The 21,786-nt window shown below is 38.5% G+C and overlaps 1 protein-coding gene and 1 non-coding gene across 2 annotated transcripts; one reads left to right on the top strand and one right to left on the bottom strand.

The window, feature by feature from the left end:
- Nucleotides 1–1,562: 1,562 nt before the first annotated feature.
- Nucleotides 1,563–21,785, bottom strand: LOC137388772 (kinesin-like protein KIF28). Its single transcript, XM_068075222.1, has 20 exons — nt 21,741–21,785; nt 20,103–20,309; nt 18,963–19,095; nt 18,156–18,347; nt 17,620–17,839; nt 16,895–17,096; nt 14,936–15,179; nt 13,419–13,546; nt 13,050–13,215; nt 12,384–12,522; nt 9,143–9,279; nt 7,824–7,972; nt 7,444–7,587; nt 7,082–7,228; nt 6,483–6,629; nt 6,146–6,271; nt 5,640–5,792; nt 5,256–5,339; nt 4,438–4,703; nt 1,563–4,046 (listed from the first exon to the last, which is right to left on the bottom strand). The coding sequence occupies exons 1-20, from the start codon at nt 21,783–21,785 to the stop codon at nt 4,025–4,027; spliced, it is 3,051 nt and encodes a 1,016-aa protein (XP_067931323.1). The 3' UTR covers nt 1,563–4,024.
- On the top strand, nt 10,413–10,485 carry Trnat-cgu (transfer RNA threonine (anticodon CGU)). Its single transcript has one exon. It is a non-coding gene; the product is annotated as a tRNA-Thr (tRNA).
- Nucleotide 21,786: the final 1 nt, after the last annotated feature.

Genomic DNA, 21,786 nt, shown 5'->3' with positions numbered 1-21,786 from the left:
ACATTTTTCTCATGATATGACATTTAAAAGCTGTTTGACAAAGTAAGTTTGAAAACCTTCACAGTTGTTTTAGGTAGAATGCCAAATGTTGTTATATGTTAAATACAAATCAATTTTCTGTTCAGTTTTTTTATTACACGGGCAACGCTGGGTTGTAAAGCTAGATGTATTAACTTACACATCTTTCCTTTTAAACCTAACCAATTATTTTTTCGTAATTAATTTCACATTTTACAACAAACATTTGTAAGATTACTGTAAGATTTATTGTGTAAGATAGCAATATCAGTTATTCCCCACTCTCTTATATTTCCATACATTTACATACTTTGAGAAATATATATATAGATATATAAATTTAAATTCTCTTATTACATTTATAAACTTCTTATGACTTTTGAAGTTTATAATATAAGTTTTTTAAAGTTTGTTTCATCGTTGTTATTATTTCAACTTGCATTCTTTTAAACATAAATTGAGTATCGTGTTTGAAGTTTAAACATTATTCATTTTCCTATCACTGTTATTATTACTTGATTAGTTTCCAATCTTTATTATTAATATTGTTCTTTTATTCAACTGTTTTTGGCAGACATTGTTCTAATAAAATTTCAACTACAAAATACTACGATATTCTGTCATATTTTTAGTATCGTCATATTCAAAGAATTGATGGATAGCTGTTGGTGGAACTGTAACTTTTTATACACGCACTTCTATGCAAGAATTGTTATTATTAATTCAACATATTCACGAATTTTATTTTATTTTCTCAGTTCGTATTAATTGTATCATTACCGTATCATCTTTTATGGTAATTGTTGCAAAACCGACTTAATTTAGCTAATACTTGCTAATTATTTGAAATTTACATCTAATAACTTTTACAATTGTTTTATTTCTTTTAATTTATTAGACTGACAGCAAACCTTTTCCTCATGATATGAAGTTTGAAAGTTAGAGTTGTTTGACAAAGTTTGATAAACTTTACAGTTGCTTTTATTTTCTCTCAAATTATTTCAACTACACATATCACTTTTCTCATGATAAGTTACCTATCATGTTTTCTCATGTTACATATGTAGTTTGACTGTTAGAATGGCAAATGTTGTTATATATGTTAAATACAAATAGATTTTCTGGGCAAAGACTTTTTTATTACCCGGGTACAAGTACAGCTTATGGTGTAAAATGTTGAAAAAATACTTTACCGAAGTTGTTTTCTCGCCTTGAAGCGGATTAAAATTTACATTATTTTATTTTTTATGGTAAAAATTGTTTCGGATCTCGAGCTTCTGGAACTGATTATGTGCGAGAACTGAGTTCCTTTATACGTTATCAAAAGATATAGGTCGCTGAAAGTTACGAAATTTTAAATTTATGTTGGTTTGAAAACCTTTACAGTTGTTTTATTTATTTTTAAATCAGTTGTCCTGCACAAAACCTTTTCCTCATGATACGAAGTTTGAAAGTTGTAGTTGTTTGACAAAGTTTGAAAACCTTTCCAGTTGTTTTATTTTCTCTCTTAATTTATTTCAATGACACAAAACACTTATTTCATGATATGTAGTTTGAAAGTTAGAATGGCAACTGTTGTTATATATTAAATCCAAATCAATTTTCTGTGCAAAGACTTTTTTTGCTACCCGGGCAACGCCGGGTAGCACAGCTAGGCTTGAGGCCATAGCGTCACTCGGGGATACGCGGAAGACCATTTTCACCCCGAGTACAGCGAGAGTCTCCAGGCGCGGCTTTCCAGATGAATGAGTTGGCGAGTGCGAGGCGATTGATTGCAAAGCGATTGAGTGCTAGGCGATTGATTGCGAGTGCGAGGCGATTGATTGCGAGTGCGAGGCGATTGGTTGCGAGTGCAAGGTGATTGATTGCAAGGCGAGTGCGAGGTGATTGATTGCAAGGTGAGTGCAAGGCGAATGATTGCGAGGCGAGTGAGAGACGATTAATTGCGAGGCGAGTGGGAGGTGATTGCAAGGCGAGTGCGAGGTGATTGATTGCGAGGCGATTGATTGCGAGGCAGGTGCGGGCCGATTGAAGATTGCAAGGCGATTGATTGCGAGTGCGAAGCGATTGATTGCGAGGCGAGTGCAAGAGCGCGATTGTCAACGGCTTGGCTTGTAAAGACTGGTTAGCCGAGGCGGGGGCTCAGCGGCAGAAGTGCGTGACCGTCAACTGCAAATATAGACGGGTATGAACGGATGCATGAATCTAGACACATCTAGAATCTAGAATATTTACTAGATTTTACACGCATCTAGCTGTAAGACACATTGCAGATTTCCATTGTTTTCCCCAACATTGACATGTATATGTGCATGCATACTCTGATTAGGACAACATTTTCAGTAGACTGCATATTTGGAGTTGTTTTAAAGTATGAAAGACAACTCTCAATAAACCTTATGTTGCATGTGAATCTGTTCCTGTAGGCGGGTAATGCAGCTAGTATACTATAAATAAAAACGGCTAGATGTTGTCAAAGGATGTTGTCAAACAATATTCTATAAATCTGCAAATTTATAAGTTATATGATGATAATCTATTGAATGCTACAAATATATATTTGTGAACTAATGACACTAGTGAATACTAGGGACATAGACGAACCATACTTATATTACATGCAGAAACAAACATTTATAGAACAAAAATATTTGCAACGTTTGCTTGACTAACTGCATTCTGATTGTTGCTTTCGATGGAATGAACATTTTCTGTCTGTTCAATACCTTCCATAATATCTTCTGATCTCAACCCTTTTTCTACATTGCATAACTAGTCAATACTAGTTGATTTTTAAAAAAATCATGATTTTTTCAAACTTTGCATAGCATTATGTAGCGGTACTTGACTTCTATGTTGAATTGCATCCCGGGAGTCATAGCAATAGAAACCATTGATGGTGTGCTGTACATAGTGTATTGAGCACGTTTGGTCTATTATATTGTGACACTGCTTACACTCTACTGAGCTTGAGATCACCTGGTCCTATATGTATATGTTCTACAGAATACTCTCTAGAAAGGTAATCTTGCGCAATCGTTCAATCAGTTTGAACTATAACTTGTTGGCTGATCTTATCGACATTACTTCTCCACCATGTTCACATTAGAGTCAGCTGTGACTGAACGTAGAGGCAGAGCTTACTAGCAGTTGTCTTCTATCATGTCTTGTAGCTGAGCGTCACGCTGATTCTCATGGTCGTCGTAGTCCTGCTCGCTAAACAGGAGTTAGACAGGAACGTTAGAGAAGGCAATGATGACGACTGCGAATCTCTGTTTACTATGCAAAGTAAAGGTATTCAGACAGTTAACTCTCCCGACAAGAGATGCAAATTCGTCACATCCAAGTCGCGATCACACTCACATAATATGTCTATAAACATTCCTCCTATAGTGGCAAGCGGTGTGCATGTCGTGTGGCACCTTGTCAGATCAAATCTCTACACTTAGTCGATGCCGTATTCTGGCAGACAATATACGCACATAATATTTTTGCTATCTTTAGTATAGTTCTGTTTATTGAAATATAATGGATTGAAAGAGCCAAGTCATCAACAAATCAATATGAACAATCATCAAATTTTTTCAAGTCTATTATTTTTTATGGCAATAAAACATTTGCTTTATTATTTTCAACTGGTTTTATGATTCAAATTCACAACGGCATCAATGGTATCAGAGTTATCAATTAACCAAACACCTCTATGATACAAAGATAATACATTTAGTATAATAAAGATAACATAATGCAAATAGATAAATACTGTATCCCCATCTTAAGATGTGACACAATTATGACAAATCTAAATGTAAAGTCAATGTAAATTGGGTCAATGTAGATTTGTAGACTGTGCCAATCAGCCAATATGGCTAAGGAGAGTCCTGTTTTTCTTAAATGCAGTTTGACAGTTAATCACAGGTGAGTGTGTGGAAGAGCTATAAGAGAGGTTTATGACACGGTACAAGCGCAGGACTGAGCTTTGAGTTCATCTACATCCACTTCTTCTTCAGAGTCTGAGTCGGAATGTTCTGGAAAAGATGATATAAAACTGTGTTATCTGAAATAAATAGTAATCGTGTTCATATTATCAAATAAAATTGGTGGGTCAAGTTTGGAGGTATAACATAAACAAACACAGCCTTATCCAGTGCAACAAGAGTTTGTCAGTTCAATGCAGTTTGTTTTACCAACACTTGTCACTCTATTTTTGTATTTTGACTTGTGACCCATTGCGCCTTACACGATGCATGCCAACAGGAGCCTTTTGCTAAGCAATGTGACCCCAGCATTTGGTGTATAATTTTGGAACATTTAAATCTACCGCGTAGAGGATCAACTGACCACCGCTCGCAGACCAATTATAATGGTCAGAGACATATACAATGGGTCACATGCCAGAGCAAGGGGCTGTTGACATACATGTTCTTGTTCCTTAGGAAAGACTCGTCGTCAGATTCGTCTGATGACAACTGACTCTCATCCCCTTTCTCTAATATCGGCTCATCAGGTTCTGATGATTTTGAGTTATCTCTGGGTTTACCTCCTCCCTTGTGCTTTCCGATCCGATTTATGATTCTCCTTGCTTCTTTTTGGTTCTTCGCTTCGAGAATAGCTATTACAAGACGTGTGGGAACCTTCTTCTTTGATTTCTTGCTAGCCTCACGGAGTAGGTCTTTGAGCCAGTTCTATTAAAAAAATAAATATATCTTTATATGCAGTCTTTTTATCGAGTTTAGACCATAGTTGGGCTTATAGGAAAAGCAGGTATGCTGATAATAGAGAGTTGTGCACCCCTGAAGTCTTGATGCGGTGTAGGATTGAACATAGCATGATTCATCAGCTTTTGTTTATGATTACAAACAATTAATTGCATAGTGTGATGGTCTCCGATGGTAGGTACCTTACATAATCCTTCATTACAGGAGCTCTCTCCGGTTTTCTCTACCATCAAGTGCAGATCATTTGGTTATGTATAAATTAAACGCTAGCTGTCAAGCGCTCTAACCACGCTTACTACTGCTTGCTCAGTTTACGCATGGATTTGGAGTAGAGTTATTAAGTTGTTCTTATTATTTTCACAAATAGTGAAAAAGTTGGTATTGTAACCAGTTAGGAATTTTCCAATCTTAGCCAACAGTACAACAGTGAAAACATGCCGTGGTATACACTTGCACTGCATTGTATTCTCTATCTCCCCTATATAGTAGCCTAAGAATACACACGGTAATTGAACCTACCAATCTCCTGTTCAGCTTGTCATTTTTGGCGGCAGCCACATCTGCATGCTGTTGCAACTTCATGTTATTTGGATCTACTTTTCTCTATAATGAATAAATGAAAAAACAGTGTATAAATATTTACATTAGGTTGTTGCACTCTCTGGAATAATTCTTAACCTGATTGGTCAAAAGCATAAAGACGCATGATATTCACAAACCTGTGAAAATCTTAACACCAAATTTGGCAAGTGCGTAAATACGTGCACATGCTAATTATGGTTTTTAGAATTGTTACTTGACAGACTTGATATACTTAATAGACTTGACAGGCTTGGCAAACTTGGTGACTTGACAGACTTGGTAAACCTGATAAATTTGATAGATTTGGCAAACTTGACTGACCTTAACAGATTTTGCAGCACAAGTGACTTGTCCTCGAGCCGCCTTTTTCTTCCTTCCTTCTTTCTTAGTGTTTAACTGCCGAGTGGCGGCGGAAGCATTCTGTTTTCCACATATTCGTACCATAAAAGACCCTTCCATCAAGTACTTGAGCTCCTAAAAGACCAACAAACACAATTGTTCACTTGTATAGCTGCTTGCCATCCAGTCAGTAGAATGAAATTTTAAAATCGCTTCATTGTCCAGCTCTATTGTGGTGTCTACAAGAAGCAGAGGCTTAGACATTGTTATACCATCAAGACACCAACATATATATGATTTTATTAAACTTGTTTTCTTGTGTGGAATTCTCAAGTCATTTTTGCAGAGCTGAGCCAAAGATTCTATTCAAAGTTATTAATCAAACAATTACTTCACAGTTTTATCTACATATACATTCTTGCAGCGAACGACAACAAGCATAAGTTTTTATAAAGGAATAAGAAAATAGGTGTAATATTAGTAGTTACCTCCTCCGTCAGACACGGAAAGTCGTACTGATGCTCCAACCTCCAGTCAGGGTTGTTTGTACCAGCTATAGCCTTTGTTCTTACTGGATCCACATCTGTGACTAATCTGTACTCCGCATAAATCTCCTAAAAACAAAATGATTCAGTCTTTCTTGATCATCCATGATTTGCTAGAACTCGGATTATTTTTAATGTAATTAGATAACTTTTAGAAGCTAATTATTATAACTTAACAAACACAGAAAAGCTTTATATTATTATACAGCAGTTTAGGAGGTTCTATAGCCAGAAGTTATGGAGTTACTAATAAATATAGTACTAGTAAGAAACCAATTACATTGTATCTCTTGGGCAGTCCACGAGCTCCTGCTATTTTTACTTTGAAGTGGAATTCCTGGCCGAGGAGCTGCTTTGGATCATCAACAAACACATCATCTTCTGGTTTGAATACTTTTCCTTTTGCGGTGCAGGGGTGAATCTCAACCTGAATATGTGAGGAAAGACAATTGACGCATTGGCACGCAACCTTTTATAAGCTGCTGCTAAAAGTTCATTAATTGTACAGTTTACAAACCTGATATGAGCCCTATGACGTGTTTCAAAATTTGATTACTTCTCAATATGATTATACGATAAAAGTTTGACAACTCCAAAATGCTATTAGGCTTTTATTAGCCTGCAACAACTAATATGGCTCATATTTATGGTTAACACCAAATACTGTTAGTTAATGAAGCTTTTATTAAATTTATGCGTTATTTATATAAAATGTGTGAAATTTAGAATAATGAAAATGCGTTTTTTTGGTCTGTTGCAATTTGCTTTGTTGTCTAGCGATGTACTATCCCGACCATGATATGGTTCAAAAAGTGTTCAAAGGTCAATTAAAAAGTCAACTGTTCTCATAAAAAATCAATGTAAGTACTCTTCACTTACATTGCAAACACCAATCTGCTCAGATTGGTAATCAATAATATCTAGCTGCTCCTTCATCTCGATGTTATAAGAAAGAGAGTGGAGATAAACCTTCACACTTCCCAAATGAACATCTTCTTTTGGGTTCATAGTGAAGGGGTCTCTCTCCTAAAAGTGATATAGTATGCTGTCAAGTACGCTGAAATATAATCTCACAACAATCACAAAGCTGGTTGTAGCTTAGACTGCAGCCTGGTAGTGGATGGAACAAACTTCACATATCAAACAAGACTTATTCAAATTTATTGTCATGAGGAGACAATTTCTTGTATGATGTGCAGACTTATTACTTGAGATTGCAAATGACTTATCCGGTAACCTACATCCTCTATTTGGCCATTGAAGTCATCAGTATCATCATCATATTTGCTGAAGAGTTCTTGCATGACAAACTTTCTGTTGTAGAATTTTTCTCGGGGCCAATAGTATTCCAATCCAGTCTCGATGTTCACAACGTGTACAAATAGCTACAATACAGAAAGCTTATCTGAGCCATAACACTAGTCACTACAAGATGGTAAGAAACTGCATTTATTAGGACGGTTATTAGCAGGTCGTTTGGTTCACACCGTCACTAAGCAACCTGTACACAGATTATAGTTGAAGGATGAAAAGAAGGTATAACTAGAATGCCGAGGCTGTCTAACTTAGCTAGTCATCTGACTCACTTTGTTTAGCTGAATTGTTTAAAAACCAAACTTACTTCGGGTCGACCGTCAATGACACCTCGTGCTTCAGGGGAGACAATCATGGCCTCGAACGTAATTTTTTTATCCATCTCTTCCGAAATGGAGTTGGCTTCTTCCACTGAAGGAAGTATCTCCAACACATCTTCTTTCAGAAGCAATTCATCTGTGAAAGTAGTGCATACAACTGCTTTAGTACACACGAACGTAAACTATTTAAGGGATTAGCAAGTACGGCATACAAAATTAACATGAACATCTTCATGTGTGTTTCAACTGACACAGTAGCACAAAGTAATTACACTTTTTTCCATAGTGCCTGGCGGATAAAGGTTTTAATTGTATTTGTTGGGGACTAGCCCTGGTAGATAATAGATATAGTGGGGCAGTACTTAATACTCTGAAGTGGGGCATCCATTAGTAACGTTGACTGGTACTGGCTTGTAAGTAATTTACCACAGCAAATATTCCTGTATTTTTTGTACATGACTCGTAAATGCAAAGCGTGAGTTTACCTTATAACAAAAGGGTTCAAACCCCGATACCTGGCACAAGGACCAGAGGTACACAAATGTAAACAGATTTAGCTGATAATAAAATGTGTACCATTTAGGAGCAATTAACAGAAGGTGAAAGAAAAACTCAGAGAACATGTATGTGTGATAGTTGGTGTTGTTCAGAGTAGCCCTAGTGATAGTTGGTGCTGTTCAGAGTGGCTCTAGTTATAGTTGGTGCTGTTCAGAGTGGCCCTAGCGATAGTTGGTACTGTTCAGAGTAGCCCTAGTGATAGTTGGTGCTGTTCAGAGTGGTCCTAGTGATATATGGTGCTGTTCAGAGTGGCCCTAGTGATAGTTGGTGTTGTTCAGAGTGGTCCTAGTGATATATGGTGCTGTTCCGAGTGGCCCTAATGATAGTTGGTGCTGTTCAGAGTACCCCTAGTGATAGTTGGTGCTGTTCAGAGTGGTCCTGGTGATATATGGTGCTGTTCAGAGTGGCCCTAGTGATAGTTGGTGTTGTTCAGAGTGGTCCTAGTGATATATGGTGCTGTTCAGAGTGGCCCTAATGATAGTTGATGCTGCTCAGAGTGGCCCTAGTGATAGTTGGTGCTGTTCAGAGTGGCCCTCATGATAGTTGGTGCTGTTCAGAGTGGCCCTAGTGATAGTTGGTGCTGTTCAGAGTGGCCCTAATGATAGTTGGTGCTGTTCAGAGTGGCCCTAATGATAGTTGGTGCTGTTCAGAGTAGCCCTAGCGATAGTTGGTGCTGTTCAGAGTGTCCCTAGCAATAGTTGGTGCTGTTCAGAGTGGCCATAGCATACTGGTATGTGCAGTTTCATACCTGGAGATTTTTCCTCATCAGCTGTGTCAAAGCCGGCGCTCTTCGCAATCTCCTCCATAGCATCAGAGTACTCCGGCAGGTCAACTGCCTTCCCATGGCAGATATACACATACATCTGCGTTGTGCCAAACATGACTCTGAGAACAAAAGAACTTGTTACTACACTAGCAAACTTCACTCGTAATCTGTTACTATCATAGGAGAAACTGACCTTGATTCAAAACAACTTGGTGCTAAGGCTAAAGAAGATATAGGGCTTACAATTTTGAAACAGCGTGTTATATAAAGGCGAATATGTTTGTAAAGAAGTAATAACAAAAAGTATGGTAAGCATTTAATACAACAACAAAAAGGAGGAAGGTAATTTAATATGTTTAATGTGTTGAGAGTCGATAAACCTGAGACGTGAAGTGAAGCAAACAATAGAGGTAAAATTGTAGGCTGCTGAAAAGTATAATCATGTTTACTGTCAAGAAAATACAGCATTAACGATCAGCTATTTTATAGTTAAATGCCTATTATTAGTAGACTAGTTATAACCGACTATGGACATTACCAAACAAAATATTTTCATTGCAGCTTTTCCATTGCTATAAAAACCTCATTGGTGGCTTAATATGGCTTTTTTATGTAATTTTGTTGTGTTTCGATAGAGTTTTTGTGTATTCTATTTATTTTTAGTCTGACAGTCTGAGTTGGGTTTTTAAGACTAGGTTCAACAGCCGCCACAGCTCAGTGGCTGGAGAGCCTGTTTTGTAAACAGGAGGTCGTGATTTCAATCCTCAATGGTGGCTTATCAGAGCTTTTTTTATGTAATTTTGTTGTGTTTCAAGTCTATTTTTGTTTATTCTTTTCGTTTTTGGTTTGACCATCTGAAATGGATTTACACACATTACACCAATAACAGTGATAGTTCACTGCTTAGACCACCTGCCTAGTACACAGGAGGTCATGAGTTCAATCCTCATTAGTGGTTTAAGGTAGCTACTTTTTATTTAAGTTAGATGTGTATTAATTGTATTTAAAACTATTCTATTAATTTTGGTCTATTCGTCGGGTTTGAGTTTACATCCCTTCCACCGGCAGCTGCTGTAGCTCAGTGGCTAGAGGTGTTGTTTAGTAAACAGGAGGTTATTAGTTCAATCCTCATTGGTGGTGTAAGACAGTCCCTTTTTATTCAAATTATTTGTCGTGTATTAATGTTATATTAAACTATTTTATGAAATTTGGTCTATCCGTCAGGTTTAGGTTGACATGCCTAACACCAACAGCCGCTATAGCTCAATGGTTAGAGTGCCTGTCTCGTAAACAGGAGGTCATGAGTTCAATCCTAATTGGTGGCCTTGAAAACTGTTTTTATTAAGGTTTGTTGTTAATAAATATTCATTTCAAACTCTTCTATCAATTTTGGTCCATTTGTCGGGTTTGGATTTACACCCCTTCCACCAACAGCTGCCACAGCTCAGTGGCTAGAGCGCCTGTCGTGGGTTCAATCCTCATTGCTGGCTTAAGATAGCTTTTTTATTTAAAGTTTTTGTGTCTTAATTGTATTCAAAAGTATTTTATTAATTTTGGTCTATCCGTTGGCTTTCGGTGTACACCCATCCACCCACAGCCACCATAGCTCAGTGGCTAGAAAACCTGTCTTACAAACAGAAGATCATTATTATGCAAACAGCAAACAGCTAGAAAAGCTCCATTAGGCTGAATTGAACCTTCCTAGCAAGTTTGGTTGAAATTGGAAATTGACATTTTTTTCAAAAATGAGTTCTATCCTCATTTTTGGCTTGAAATAGCTACTTATTATTCAAGTTTGCTGTGTATTAATTGTATTTAAAAGTATTTTGTTAATTTTGGTCTATTCCTTGACTTTTGGTGTACGCCCCTTCCACCTACAGCTGCCATATCTCAGTGGCTAGAGCGCCTGTTTTGTACATAGGAGGCCATGAGCTTTCCTCAGTGGTGGCTTGAAATAATTTTTTTTCTTTATCGTTTTGTAGTTAGACCACATTTTAACTCATTTTACATTTTTTTATCCATGTGTTTTGGTTGGGTTTACAAACTTTGAATCAACAGCTTTCATAGCTCAGTGGCCAGAGCGCCTGTCTGGTAACCAGGAGGTCATGAGTTTGATTCCTGCGCAAAATGTACGTTTGATAATATTTACTGCTGTTTTGTTTCCATTGCTTGGTTTAGGGTCTGCAGAACGGTCTTAACAGCCAGTCTTACTCTGCAACTGCTGAGTAAGACTGGCTGTAACACAGGGCCCGTTGAAGTGTATACTAAATGCAACTACTTTTAGTATACACTTCAACGGGCCCTGTGTTCATTCAATTTTTCGTGGCTGAGTAAGCGGATTTTGTCAGCATTTTACTCAAAAGACTATTTTACATATTTTTATGCAGCACTGGTGTGCTGCTTGACTTATGCTTTACAAAGTTATTTTGTACTCACTTTAACTGAATGTTTAAAATCTCTTTTTTATTAATAAGAGCTCGTAATTTCAATCTTCATCTTTGGCCTGAGAAAACTGTTTTATATCAATGATTGGCTAGGAACTTGTAGTTTATTTTTTACTTTATGAAGTTTTCATCTGTTCTTGTTGAGATTTTTTGTCTCTATGCCAGTCTACATAATTTGGGGTTATTGCTTTTCCCACCCCGTCCTATAAAATAGGCTGACTATGCTTTGAGTTTTTGCAGCGACAAAATATCACCCCTAGTAATAGGGGTGATAGTTAATATAGTTAATCCTGTGTCTAGTTAACCCTATGTCTAGTTAACCCTATGTCTAGTTAACCCTATGTCTAGTTAACCCAATGTCTAGTTAACCCCCTGTCTAGTTAACCCCCTGTCTAGTTAACCCGATGTCTAGTTAACCCTATGTCTAGTTAACCCTATGTCTAGTTAACCCAATGTCTAGTTAACCCCCTGTCTAGTTAACCCCCTGTCTAGTTAACCCCCTGTCTAGTTAACCCCCTGTCTAGTTAACCCCCTGTCTAGTTAACCTTATGTCTAGTTAACCCTATGTCTAGTTAACCCCCTGTCTAGTTAACCCCCTGTCTAGTTAACCTGATGTCTAGTTAACCCTATGTCTAGTTAACCCTATGTCTAGTTAACCCAATGTCTAGTTAACCCTTTGTCTAGTTAACCCTATGTCTAGTTAACCTTATGTCTAGTTAATTTTATGACTAGTTAACCCTAAGTCTAGTTAACCAAATATTATCTTATTTCTTTCTCACCTGTCCAGATGGTTGAGCTTGGTTGGTTCTTGTAGCGGTTCACCATTCACCAGAAGTCTCGCACATTCTTCACATTTTTCCACTGTGTATGATCCGGTATCACCTGACAATGTTGCATGCTTCTCTAATATGCTTGGACCTGTCAAAGAATGCTGCCATATTAACCCTTGCATTTAATGACTTTTGCTTGTGATGACTTTGGCTATTTTTAGTGTTATATTGGTTTTGACACACCTTTATACATTTATACTATGCTTAGTATTTTTGGTGTTTCACCACACTAATAATATAAATACTTTTTTTAAGAATGACCATCAAATACTTCCAAATCTTTTGAAAGTTTTATTTAGCTGATCTCAGTTTACATCACAGGAGATCTCATGATAGTTTATTGAAATGATTTGTTAGGTATTTATCTCATCTAACTGTAAAGAGATGACTTGTTATAAAAATCTTCTGGAAGCTATTTTACCTTGCACAGACAGCTAGTGTGGCCTTTGTGCATAGCAGCCAACAACCCTCTATACTTCTGCAAGTACATTCTCGTTAGCTATAAATAAATAAGTGTTATTCTAGCGTGTTGACAATGCTTTCAGATGCTACAGTTTTATAGTCCAGACTATTGGTAACCCACCTTAAATCTTTATTTTTGATCTACTGTTCTACCTGGAAGACATATGTCAGTTGGTTCTCCTCTCTTGTTTCCAATTGTCATGTTTCCACTCAGGAAGTGTTTTATGTGGCCTGACAATGCTGGATCCATGTTAAGGTTAGTCAAGTAGTCCAGGTTCTTCGCCTTCTCAGCTGCTGCCGCCTTGGCCTCTGCTCGTGGCTAAATGATAATATAATATAATAAAACAAGAAGAGGTTTTCCTATTGAAGAGTTGAGGGTCTTTTTCATGGACGGCAATTATACCATATGCTCATATAACAAGTAATATATCAGCTCATCTCATTTTTGTGTTGTTTAAAGAGTACCAATTCATGTTTTTAGGCTAACTGTCAGGTTTCCGGGCTAACAGCAGCAAAACTCACTGCATCCTTCTCTTGGGCCTCCTTAAGCATCTCATCGTAGTTTTTCTGCATCTCAGCCATCTTCTTTTCATTTTCCAAGAGTGCTTCCTGGTATTCTTCTTCCAATTCTTTTTTCATTGCATCCATATCTGTAGACGACAATTAGATAAGTTGGACGATGCATGCCTCTAGTAATGTACACGCATGTCTAGAAATCATCTGTAGATGACAATAAGATAAGTTGGACGATGCATGCCTCTAGTAATGTACAGGCATGTCTAGAAATCATCTGTAGACGACAATAAGATAAGTTGGACGATGCATGCCTCTAGTAATGTACAGGCATGTCTAGAAATCATCTGTAGACAACGATAAGATAAGTTGGGCGATGCATGCCTCTAGTAATGTACACGCATGTCGAGAAATCATCTGTAGACGACAATAAGATAAGTTGGATGATGCGTGCCTCTAGTAATGTACACGCATGTTTAGAAATCATCTGTAGACGACAATAAGATAAGTTGGACGATGCGTGCCTCTAGTAATGTACACGCATGTCGAGAAATCATCTGTAGACGACAATAAGATAAGTTGGATGATGCATGCCTCTAGTAATGTACACGCATGTCGAGAAATCATCTGTAGACGACAATAAGATAAGTTGGACGATGCATGCCTCTAGTAATGTACACGCATGTCGAGAAATCATCTGTAGACGACAATAAGATAAGTTGGATGATGCATGCCTCTAGTAATGTACACGCATGTCGAGAAATCATCTGTAGACGACAATAAGATAAGTTGGACGATGCATGCCTCTAGTAATGTACACGCATGTCTAGAAGTCTTAAAAGTAGCTTAAACATGGCTCATAATTTTCCACAAGTTCAAAAAATAGCTGAAAAAATGGGACAACTCCTTCAGACATATTCCTCTACGGTAAATATATGAGCCAGCTTGAGATTTAGCTTTTCTTTTAGGTGTACAGAGGGATGGGCTAGCCAGCCTGTTTATGAATGTGAATGTTATCGGTAAGTTATTAAAAATCCCTCAGAACAACAGACATCTGCACCCACACACATGCATCTCAGCACACATGTACACCCCCACACACCCGCACGTACTCGCATGTGCCCGCATGTGCGCCCGCACGCACCCGCGCTCGCTCGCACGCGCTCGCACGCGCTCGCACACACCTGCACACACCCACAAACACATGACTCTATTTACTGTAACTTTAAATGAATCCTGCTGACATTAGCCCACAAAGGGTAAATAGCACAAGTATCCTCAGAGAATTAAAGTCATGTTGAACGTAAAAGGGAACCCACACTATTTACTTTTAATAGAATTGTTGCTACTGACATTAATTTGACTTAATTATTTTATACTTTTTTGACACTCAACCTTTCAATATAAACAAGTTGTCAATTCATAGTTATATTGTGGACAATCTATAATAGAAGAGCGTTCAAAACAGCTTTCAGATCTGACCTATGGCCTATGTCAGAGCTGACTAGCAGAAACCGATGACCCACCTCCCTTGGACATTCCTTCCTGTTTCTCTATACCATGCTCGCCATTGCCTTCAGGTATCTCAATTCCTCCCGACTCAAGCATCTGCTTAAGCTTGTCATTCTCTTCTTGCAACTCCCTTATGAGCTTCTCCGTTGGGTCCTCGTTCACGACTGCAATCGTCTTAATCTGCTTTGCACGGTCAGCATATCTGAGTGTCGAGAGTGACTCGGCATAGTTGATGTCGGCAGGACTTATCGCTGCAATCTAAAATTATGATAGTAGCCGCTAATCGTGCTACTAGGAAAAGAGGTAAAACTATTCATCTAGTTTTTGCTACTAAGCGAGCGACTGCTTTAACCCAGAGATTCAAGTGCCAACAGTCAAAGTTCTGCTTGGCCAATCAAAGCTTTGACATTAAATCAGTGAAGCGATTAGCCTTAGCGCGTATTGTAATGTACACAATCCACAACTGGAAGAACTTCTCTTGTACACCATACAAGAGAAGTTCTTCCAGTCCTTTCCCGAGATAGATGGAGAGAGGTCTTGAAATGGCGTCACACTCTGAATTATAATTGTCATTGAAAGTTTACTAGATGACTAAACATAGTCGGTACTTTCTGTTATACAACTTTGTCATTAGACCCATTGCTTAGTGCTTTACTACTGGTGGAAAGGGTGTAAAAATTGTGAGTGTTCTGAAGGTGTGCGCAGTGTTGCTGCTATCCTTGTTGTTACCCGCGTTACTGCTACCTCGAACACTCACCTCACAGGGATGCTGCTACCTCGAACACTCACCTCACAGGGTTGCTGCTACCTCAAATACTCACCTCACAGGGTTGCTGCTACCTCGAACACTCTCCTCACAGGGTTGCTGCTACCTCAAACACTCTCCTCACAGGGATGCTGCTACTTCGAACACTCACCTCACAGATATGCTGCTACCTCGAAAACTCATGTCACAGTGTTGCTGCTACCTCGAACACTCACCTCACAGAGATGCTGCTAACTCAAACACTTTCCTCACAGTGTTGCTGCTACCTCAAACACTCTCCTCACAGGGTTGCTGCTACCTCGAACACTCACCTCACAGGGTTGCTGCTACCGCAAATACTCTCCTCACAGGGTTGCTGCTACCTCGAACACTTTTCTCACAGGGATGCTGCTACCTCAAACACTCTCCTCACAGTGTTGCTGCTACCTCAAACACTCACCTCACAGGGTTGCTGCTACCTCAAACACTCTCCTCACAGGGATGCTGCTACTTCGAACACTCACCTCACAGGGTTGCTCCTACTTCGAACACTCACCTCACAGGGTTGCTGCTATCTCGAACACTCTCCTCACAGGGTTGCTGCTACCTCAAACACTCACCTCACAGGGTTGCTGCTACCTCGAACACTCACCTCACAGGGTTGCTGCTACCTCGAACACTCACCTCACAGGGTTGCTGCTACCTCGAATACTCTCCTCACAGGGATGCTGCTACCTCGAACACTCTCCTCACAAGGATGCTGCTACCTCGAACACTCACCTCACAAGGATGCTGCTACTTCGAACACTCTCCTCACAGGGATGCTGCTACCTCGAACACTCTCCTCACAGTGTTGCTGCTACCTCGAACACGCACCTCACAAGGATGCTGCTACTTCGAACACTCTCCTCACAGGGTTGCTGCTACCTCGAACACTCACCTCACAACGATGCTGCTACCTCGAACACTCTCCTCACAGGGTTGCTGCTACCTCAAACACTCTCCTCACAGTGTTGCTGCTACCTCGAACACTCTCCTCACAAGGATGCTGCTACCTCGAACACTCTCCTCACAGGGATGCTGCTACCTCGAACACTCACCTCACAGGGTTGCTGCTACCTCGAACACTCTCCTCACAGGGTTGCTGCTACCTCGAACACTCACCTCACAGGGTTGCTGCTACCTAGAACACTCACCTCACAGGGATGCTGCTACTTCGAACACTCACCATCACAGTTTTGCTGTTTCCACCGAGAGCATTCTTTAGCAGTTTTGTCAGTACGGAATCTCGGAAAGGCACCCTCACATTCTTACCACCAGAGTTGTCTGCTAACGCCGCTATACAGTTTCCAAGGCTGCTAAGAGATTGATTAATAGCCGCCCCCTCCTTTAGTCTGTCTCCTGTGGCTCCGGTGTTTTCAGCGCGTTCACTAGCAAGTGCAGAGATTCTTATTGATACTTTAACACGAATGATTTATGTTACATATACATGTACATGTGTGTATGTATACATGTACATGTATGCAAGCAATCATGGCTTGCACTTTGTTACTAAATATACAATTGTTAATATTCATTACCACATCCTCATGCCTTAACTACAACAAAGTTAGTGAGCATACAAGCGTACATTCAAGTTTTCATGTAAGCATTCTAGAGCTGCAAGGAATTGAATCGAACAGTATAATATACGGTATGTTATATTATACTGTTACGTTGTCTACTATATTATATTCCATGATATTGTATTATATTACAAGTATTACTTTACATGGCATTCCATTACGCTATATGATATGATATTATATCATATGATATTATATGATAAGATATTATATGTTATGATAATATTTGATATGATAATATATGATATGGTATTATATAATATGATATTATATGATATTATGATGATATTATATAATATCATAAAATATGTAATTCAGTCAGGTTTACCTTCCAGCTAGATCTACCAGATTCACCACTGACTTCTTAGCTGTCTCGGCACCAGCCGCATTTTTGTACTTTTGTACGAATGTAATGGATACAATGGTGTGAGCTCGGCTGCTTGTTGCATTCATCTGGGTGGCCGCTACTGTCCGATTCTCTGTTCCCTCGGCCATCTTGCTCTCAATACTAGCATAGCTCGACACAGGAAACATTGTCAATCCCTGAGCTGTGTAAAACATAAAACACTTGCTTCAACTTAAGGATTTGATTGTAGGCATACAACTTATATTTGGGTGAGTAGCTTTAAGATGGGGCAAGCTAGAAATAATAGCATATGCTCGCAGTCTACATTCATCATATGCGACGATTTCGTGATCTCTCTGCTTTCATTTCTCAAGTTTTGTCTAAAGAATTTACTAAAACATGCCACCTACCCCTTTCCTAAAAGATCATCTTCGATTCGTTAACGCTAATATCTAGCCTATCTAAATCTAAGTCTACATTAAATGTGGCATACTGCAAATTACATAACAATATTTTACCGTAAAATCCAGTAGCTGGATTCTCTCGTACTCTCATGCCTCCTCTTGGGTTGGACTCTACAAGAAGGTCTCGCACCTCCTCATTGTATATCTCAAGCATGCTAAATATGATCTGAAACTCTGTCGTGTCACCGGCTGCTTTCTTTTCATCAATCTGCGTGAATATTTTCTCACAGAAAAGAGGAACTATTCCTGAAATATATTGAATAGATGTCTGAATCAGAAGTGCTTCTAGGTAAAGTGTGCTATGAAATTGACAGCAACAGGCTGATAAAATCACAATTTATACAATTAGTTTTAACCGTTGTAGAGGACAATATAACCCAAACTAAGCACTGCTTAACAAACTGTGTAAACATAACTTTTGCACTGCTGTCTTGCACAGTGAGCAGCCAAGAAACAATAGGATATAATACTCTGATTATTCTATTAAATAAATGAAACAATAAAATGATATGATTAAATATTAGATATAGTACTCAGGCCATCAAACTCTCTGCGAAGTTACATCTATGATTAAGGATTGTCTTCTCAGCCAAAGCATAACTCCAAAATTTTTTGATTGGCTATTTTCAATTGACTCGTCTAATAATTCTTTAATTTCTTTTAACAAAAGTCAATCAAAATTATGGTTAAGATATCATTAATATAAGTATATTAGAATCTCTAGCCAACAGGTTCTATGAATAGAAAACTAACTACTAATCATGTGTCTATAGTATTAATAGCACTATTAATACTTAATAGTGCTATTAATACTTAATAGTGCTATAAAGGTGGTTATTGGGCGTATACCGGATTATTTACCTTTGTTGATACCGTAACCAACCACTGACCAAGACTTTCCACTTCCTGTCTGTCCGTAAGCGAATAGAGTTGAGTTGAAACCTTCCCATGCATTATTCAGCACACCCACTCCGAGGTCAGCGAACACAGTATTCTATAAATAGACCGATAGTGTGAGAGTTGATCCCTGCTTAGCTTTCTGTGTCAGGATATGCAGGTGAATATCCTCTTTGCCGTCGAGCATGGCTGATGGATAAGTACTGCTAAGACAGCCGCTGACTTGAAGCATCTATTATACGACTCTGACTGAAGCTGCCTATATGGCTAGAGTTGCTGAAATGTTTCCTTCAAATGCATAAGATAAAATATCTCCGGGTGACACATATGGAGTCTTACAAATATGTATGTTAAAATGGGTTCAACTTGTCTAATATTATAGAGCCGTGATGAAACCCCCCCACTATATATTCTACTGTCCAGATTATGAAAATATGCGGCAAACAGTCAACTCAACGTTATACAACTGGGAGCACATGAGCCAGTTTGATATTCTGACTAACAGACTGTTATTTTGATGTAGTATGGACAGAGAGCCCGAGTCAGGCAGCAGTTCAGCTATTCACCTCTATCAGGGAATGACTGGTGGTGTTATTATAAACCGTGAGCTGGTGCTTTAGGGTTGGTGAAGAGGAGACAGCGCCGCAAACAATCAGGAAGAAGGAGAACTTCATACAATTTTCACACTAACCCTCAATTAGCGAACAGTTAATTTGTATTTTTTTTGCATTCTAAAACACGACTTATTCTATTCTATTTTATACTATATATATCCGTGGTTGGCGGCTAGCATATCCTGTAATACCAATAGTTTTATTACATGTTCTACATCGGTAATATCGCCCTTTGATCTTGTTGCAAATAGAGGCTTTTATTTCCCTATTCAATTCTATATAGAGTTCATCATCATCATGTACGGAAAGACTGACTGGTTATCCGGCTAAAGCTGGGTAACTTATGTGAGCCATTCTCAGAGTTATGAAATTCTCTCAGAACTATTACCAACCGGCATACAGGAGGTAAAGAGGACTGTCTGTAAATGTTATCATGAACAACTACACATCTCAAGCAATCTAGGTTTGTAGTACATTCTTATATCTTTACCTGATCACAGAACTTTTTGCCATTTGGGTGACTCGGGTCGGGTCCGTAATACCCATTACCATCATCTTTGCTCCCATCAAAAGACCAGTAGCTGAAATCAAAGGCAAACTTTCTTGGCTCATCGTCACCGCTAGGATCCGTGAGTGTTGTTTCGGGGCCGTTCATGTTCACGATGCATGTTGCATTCCTCGCGCGCTCTCTTTTGTTGTATATTTGACAATAAGGATTTACAACAGCTGTGTATTAATAACCTTTAGAATGAAATTTATCTCCTCTCTACATCAATAGGAAAGCAAACTCCAAATCTTAAGAAGCTGAAGTCTATTTGGTTACCTATGGTAAATATACCTGCACTCACTACGTATTTATCACAGTCTAGCAATCTGTCAGACTAGCCAGTTGGAAACCTGTTTCTCCAGATGATTCGATATAACACATATGCAATATCTAATCGAATTATTAATATATTGAAATTGATATAATTATATATCGAAACATATTGTGATATATCGCAATATTTTTATTATGTAAAACAACTTATAAATTTTTGTTAGTATTTATTTCTATATCTCAGCTTAAAAAGAGACTGTTTTGTGTTTGTGATAATTAGAAACATTTATTTCATGAATGCGGGGAAAGCCATGGAATGAGCGTATTAGGCTAAAAGGCCCGAGCATTTTAGTTCTAGTACATTTTAAAAATCGTCAGGTGTAGGATAGTTAGAGCTATCTTATATATATCTTATAAAATTGGAGATATCTCTTTAAATAGTGACAATTTTCAAATCGTCCTTCAAAATCACCTACAAACAATTAAACCGCTATATCGTGAAGCTCTAGTTTTTCTGTGCTTCCTAACAGCCGCAGGGTATTTTATTTGACCGTCAAGTACGTTATTATTTTTACCTGCGCTTTTGCCTGCTTTCTTGCCGACTCAGCCTATACATTTGTCATTCAGCCTTTTACTAACCTACCTAGCAATCTATTGACTTACATGTACTTACTAACATATTTACTATTCTATACATACTCATCCATCTACCTACCTATCTACCCACTTATCTTCCTATCTACACACTTACCTAGCAACTCACCCATCCGTACACCCATCAATAGCAAGTTGTAGCTTGCTATCATCGCTAGCTTGCCCCATTGGTAGAAAGCTACCGATCCATACACCTGTTAACCGACCTCCTTATCCACATGCCTCTCCTTCCAATTAAGAAACTCCCCACCTGTACATCTACTTATCTACCCACACAATTATCTACCTTTCCACATGCCCACCTACTTATCTATTCACCCTACTTACCCTATTTACATACTTGTTCACATTCTTATCTGACCACCCAAATAACGATCTATCTATCTACCTCTCTACCTACATCTCAGCCTACCTCCCTATCCACCAACCTACCAATTCACCTGCATGGCTACCTACCTACTCACCTATCCTCATATGTTATACATTAGATACCAACATGTGTTAGTCGATCTAGCAGGCTGTACATATCTAACCATTATTCAAATAACCTGAATACCTCACCTTAACAGATAGACCTTCCAGATTACAAGAGCATACACAACAATCACACTTTAGCATTTGTCATATGAGATATTGCAGTAAGTAGAAGGATATGAAAGGTCGAACTCTGACAGCGACTTTCACAGACTCTTCCGGCATC

Source organism: Watersipora subatra, chromosome 2, assembly GCF_963576615.1.
Source record: "Watersipora subatra chromosome 2, tzWatSuba1.1, whole genome shotgun sequence".
In the NCBI taxonomy this organism is placed as follows: Eukaryota; Metazoa; Bryozoa; class Gymnolaemata; order Cheilostomatida; family Watersiporidae; genus Watersipora; species Watersipora subatra.
Note: the sequence above shows the minus strand (reverse complement) of the source record. Positions and strands in the feature narration are given on the sequence as shown.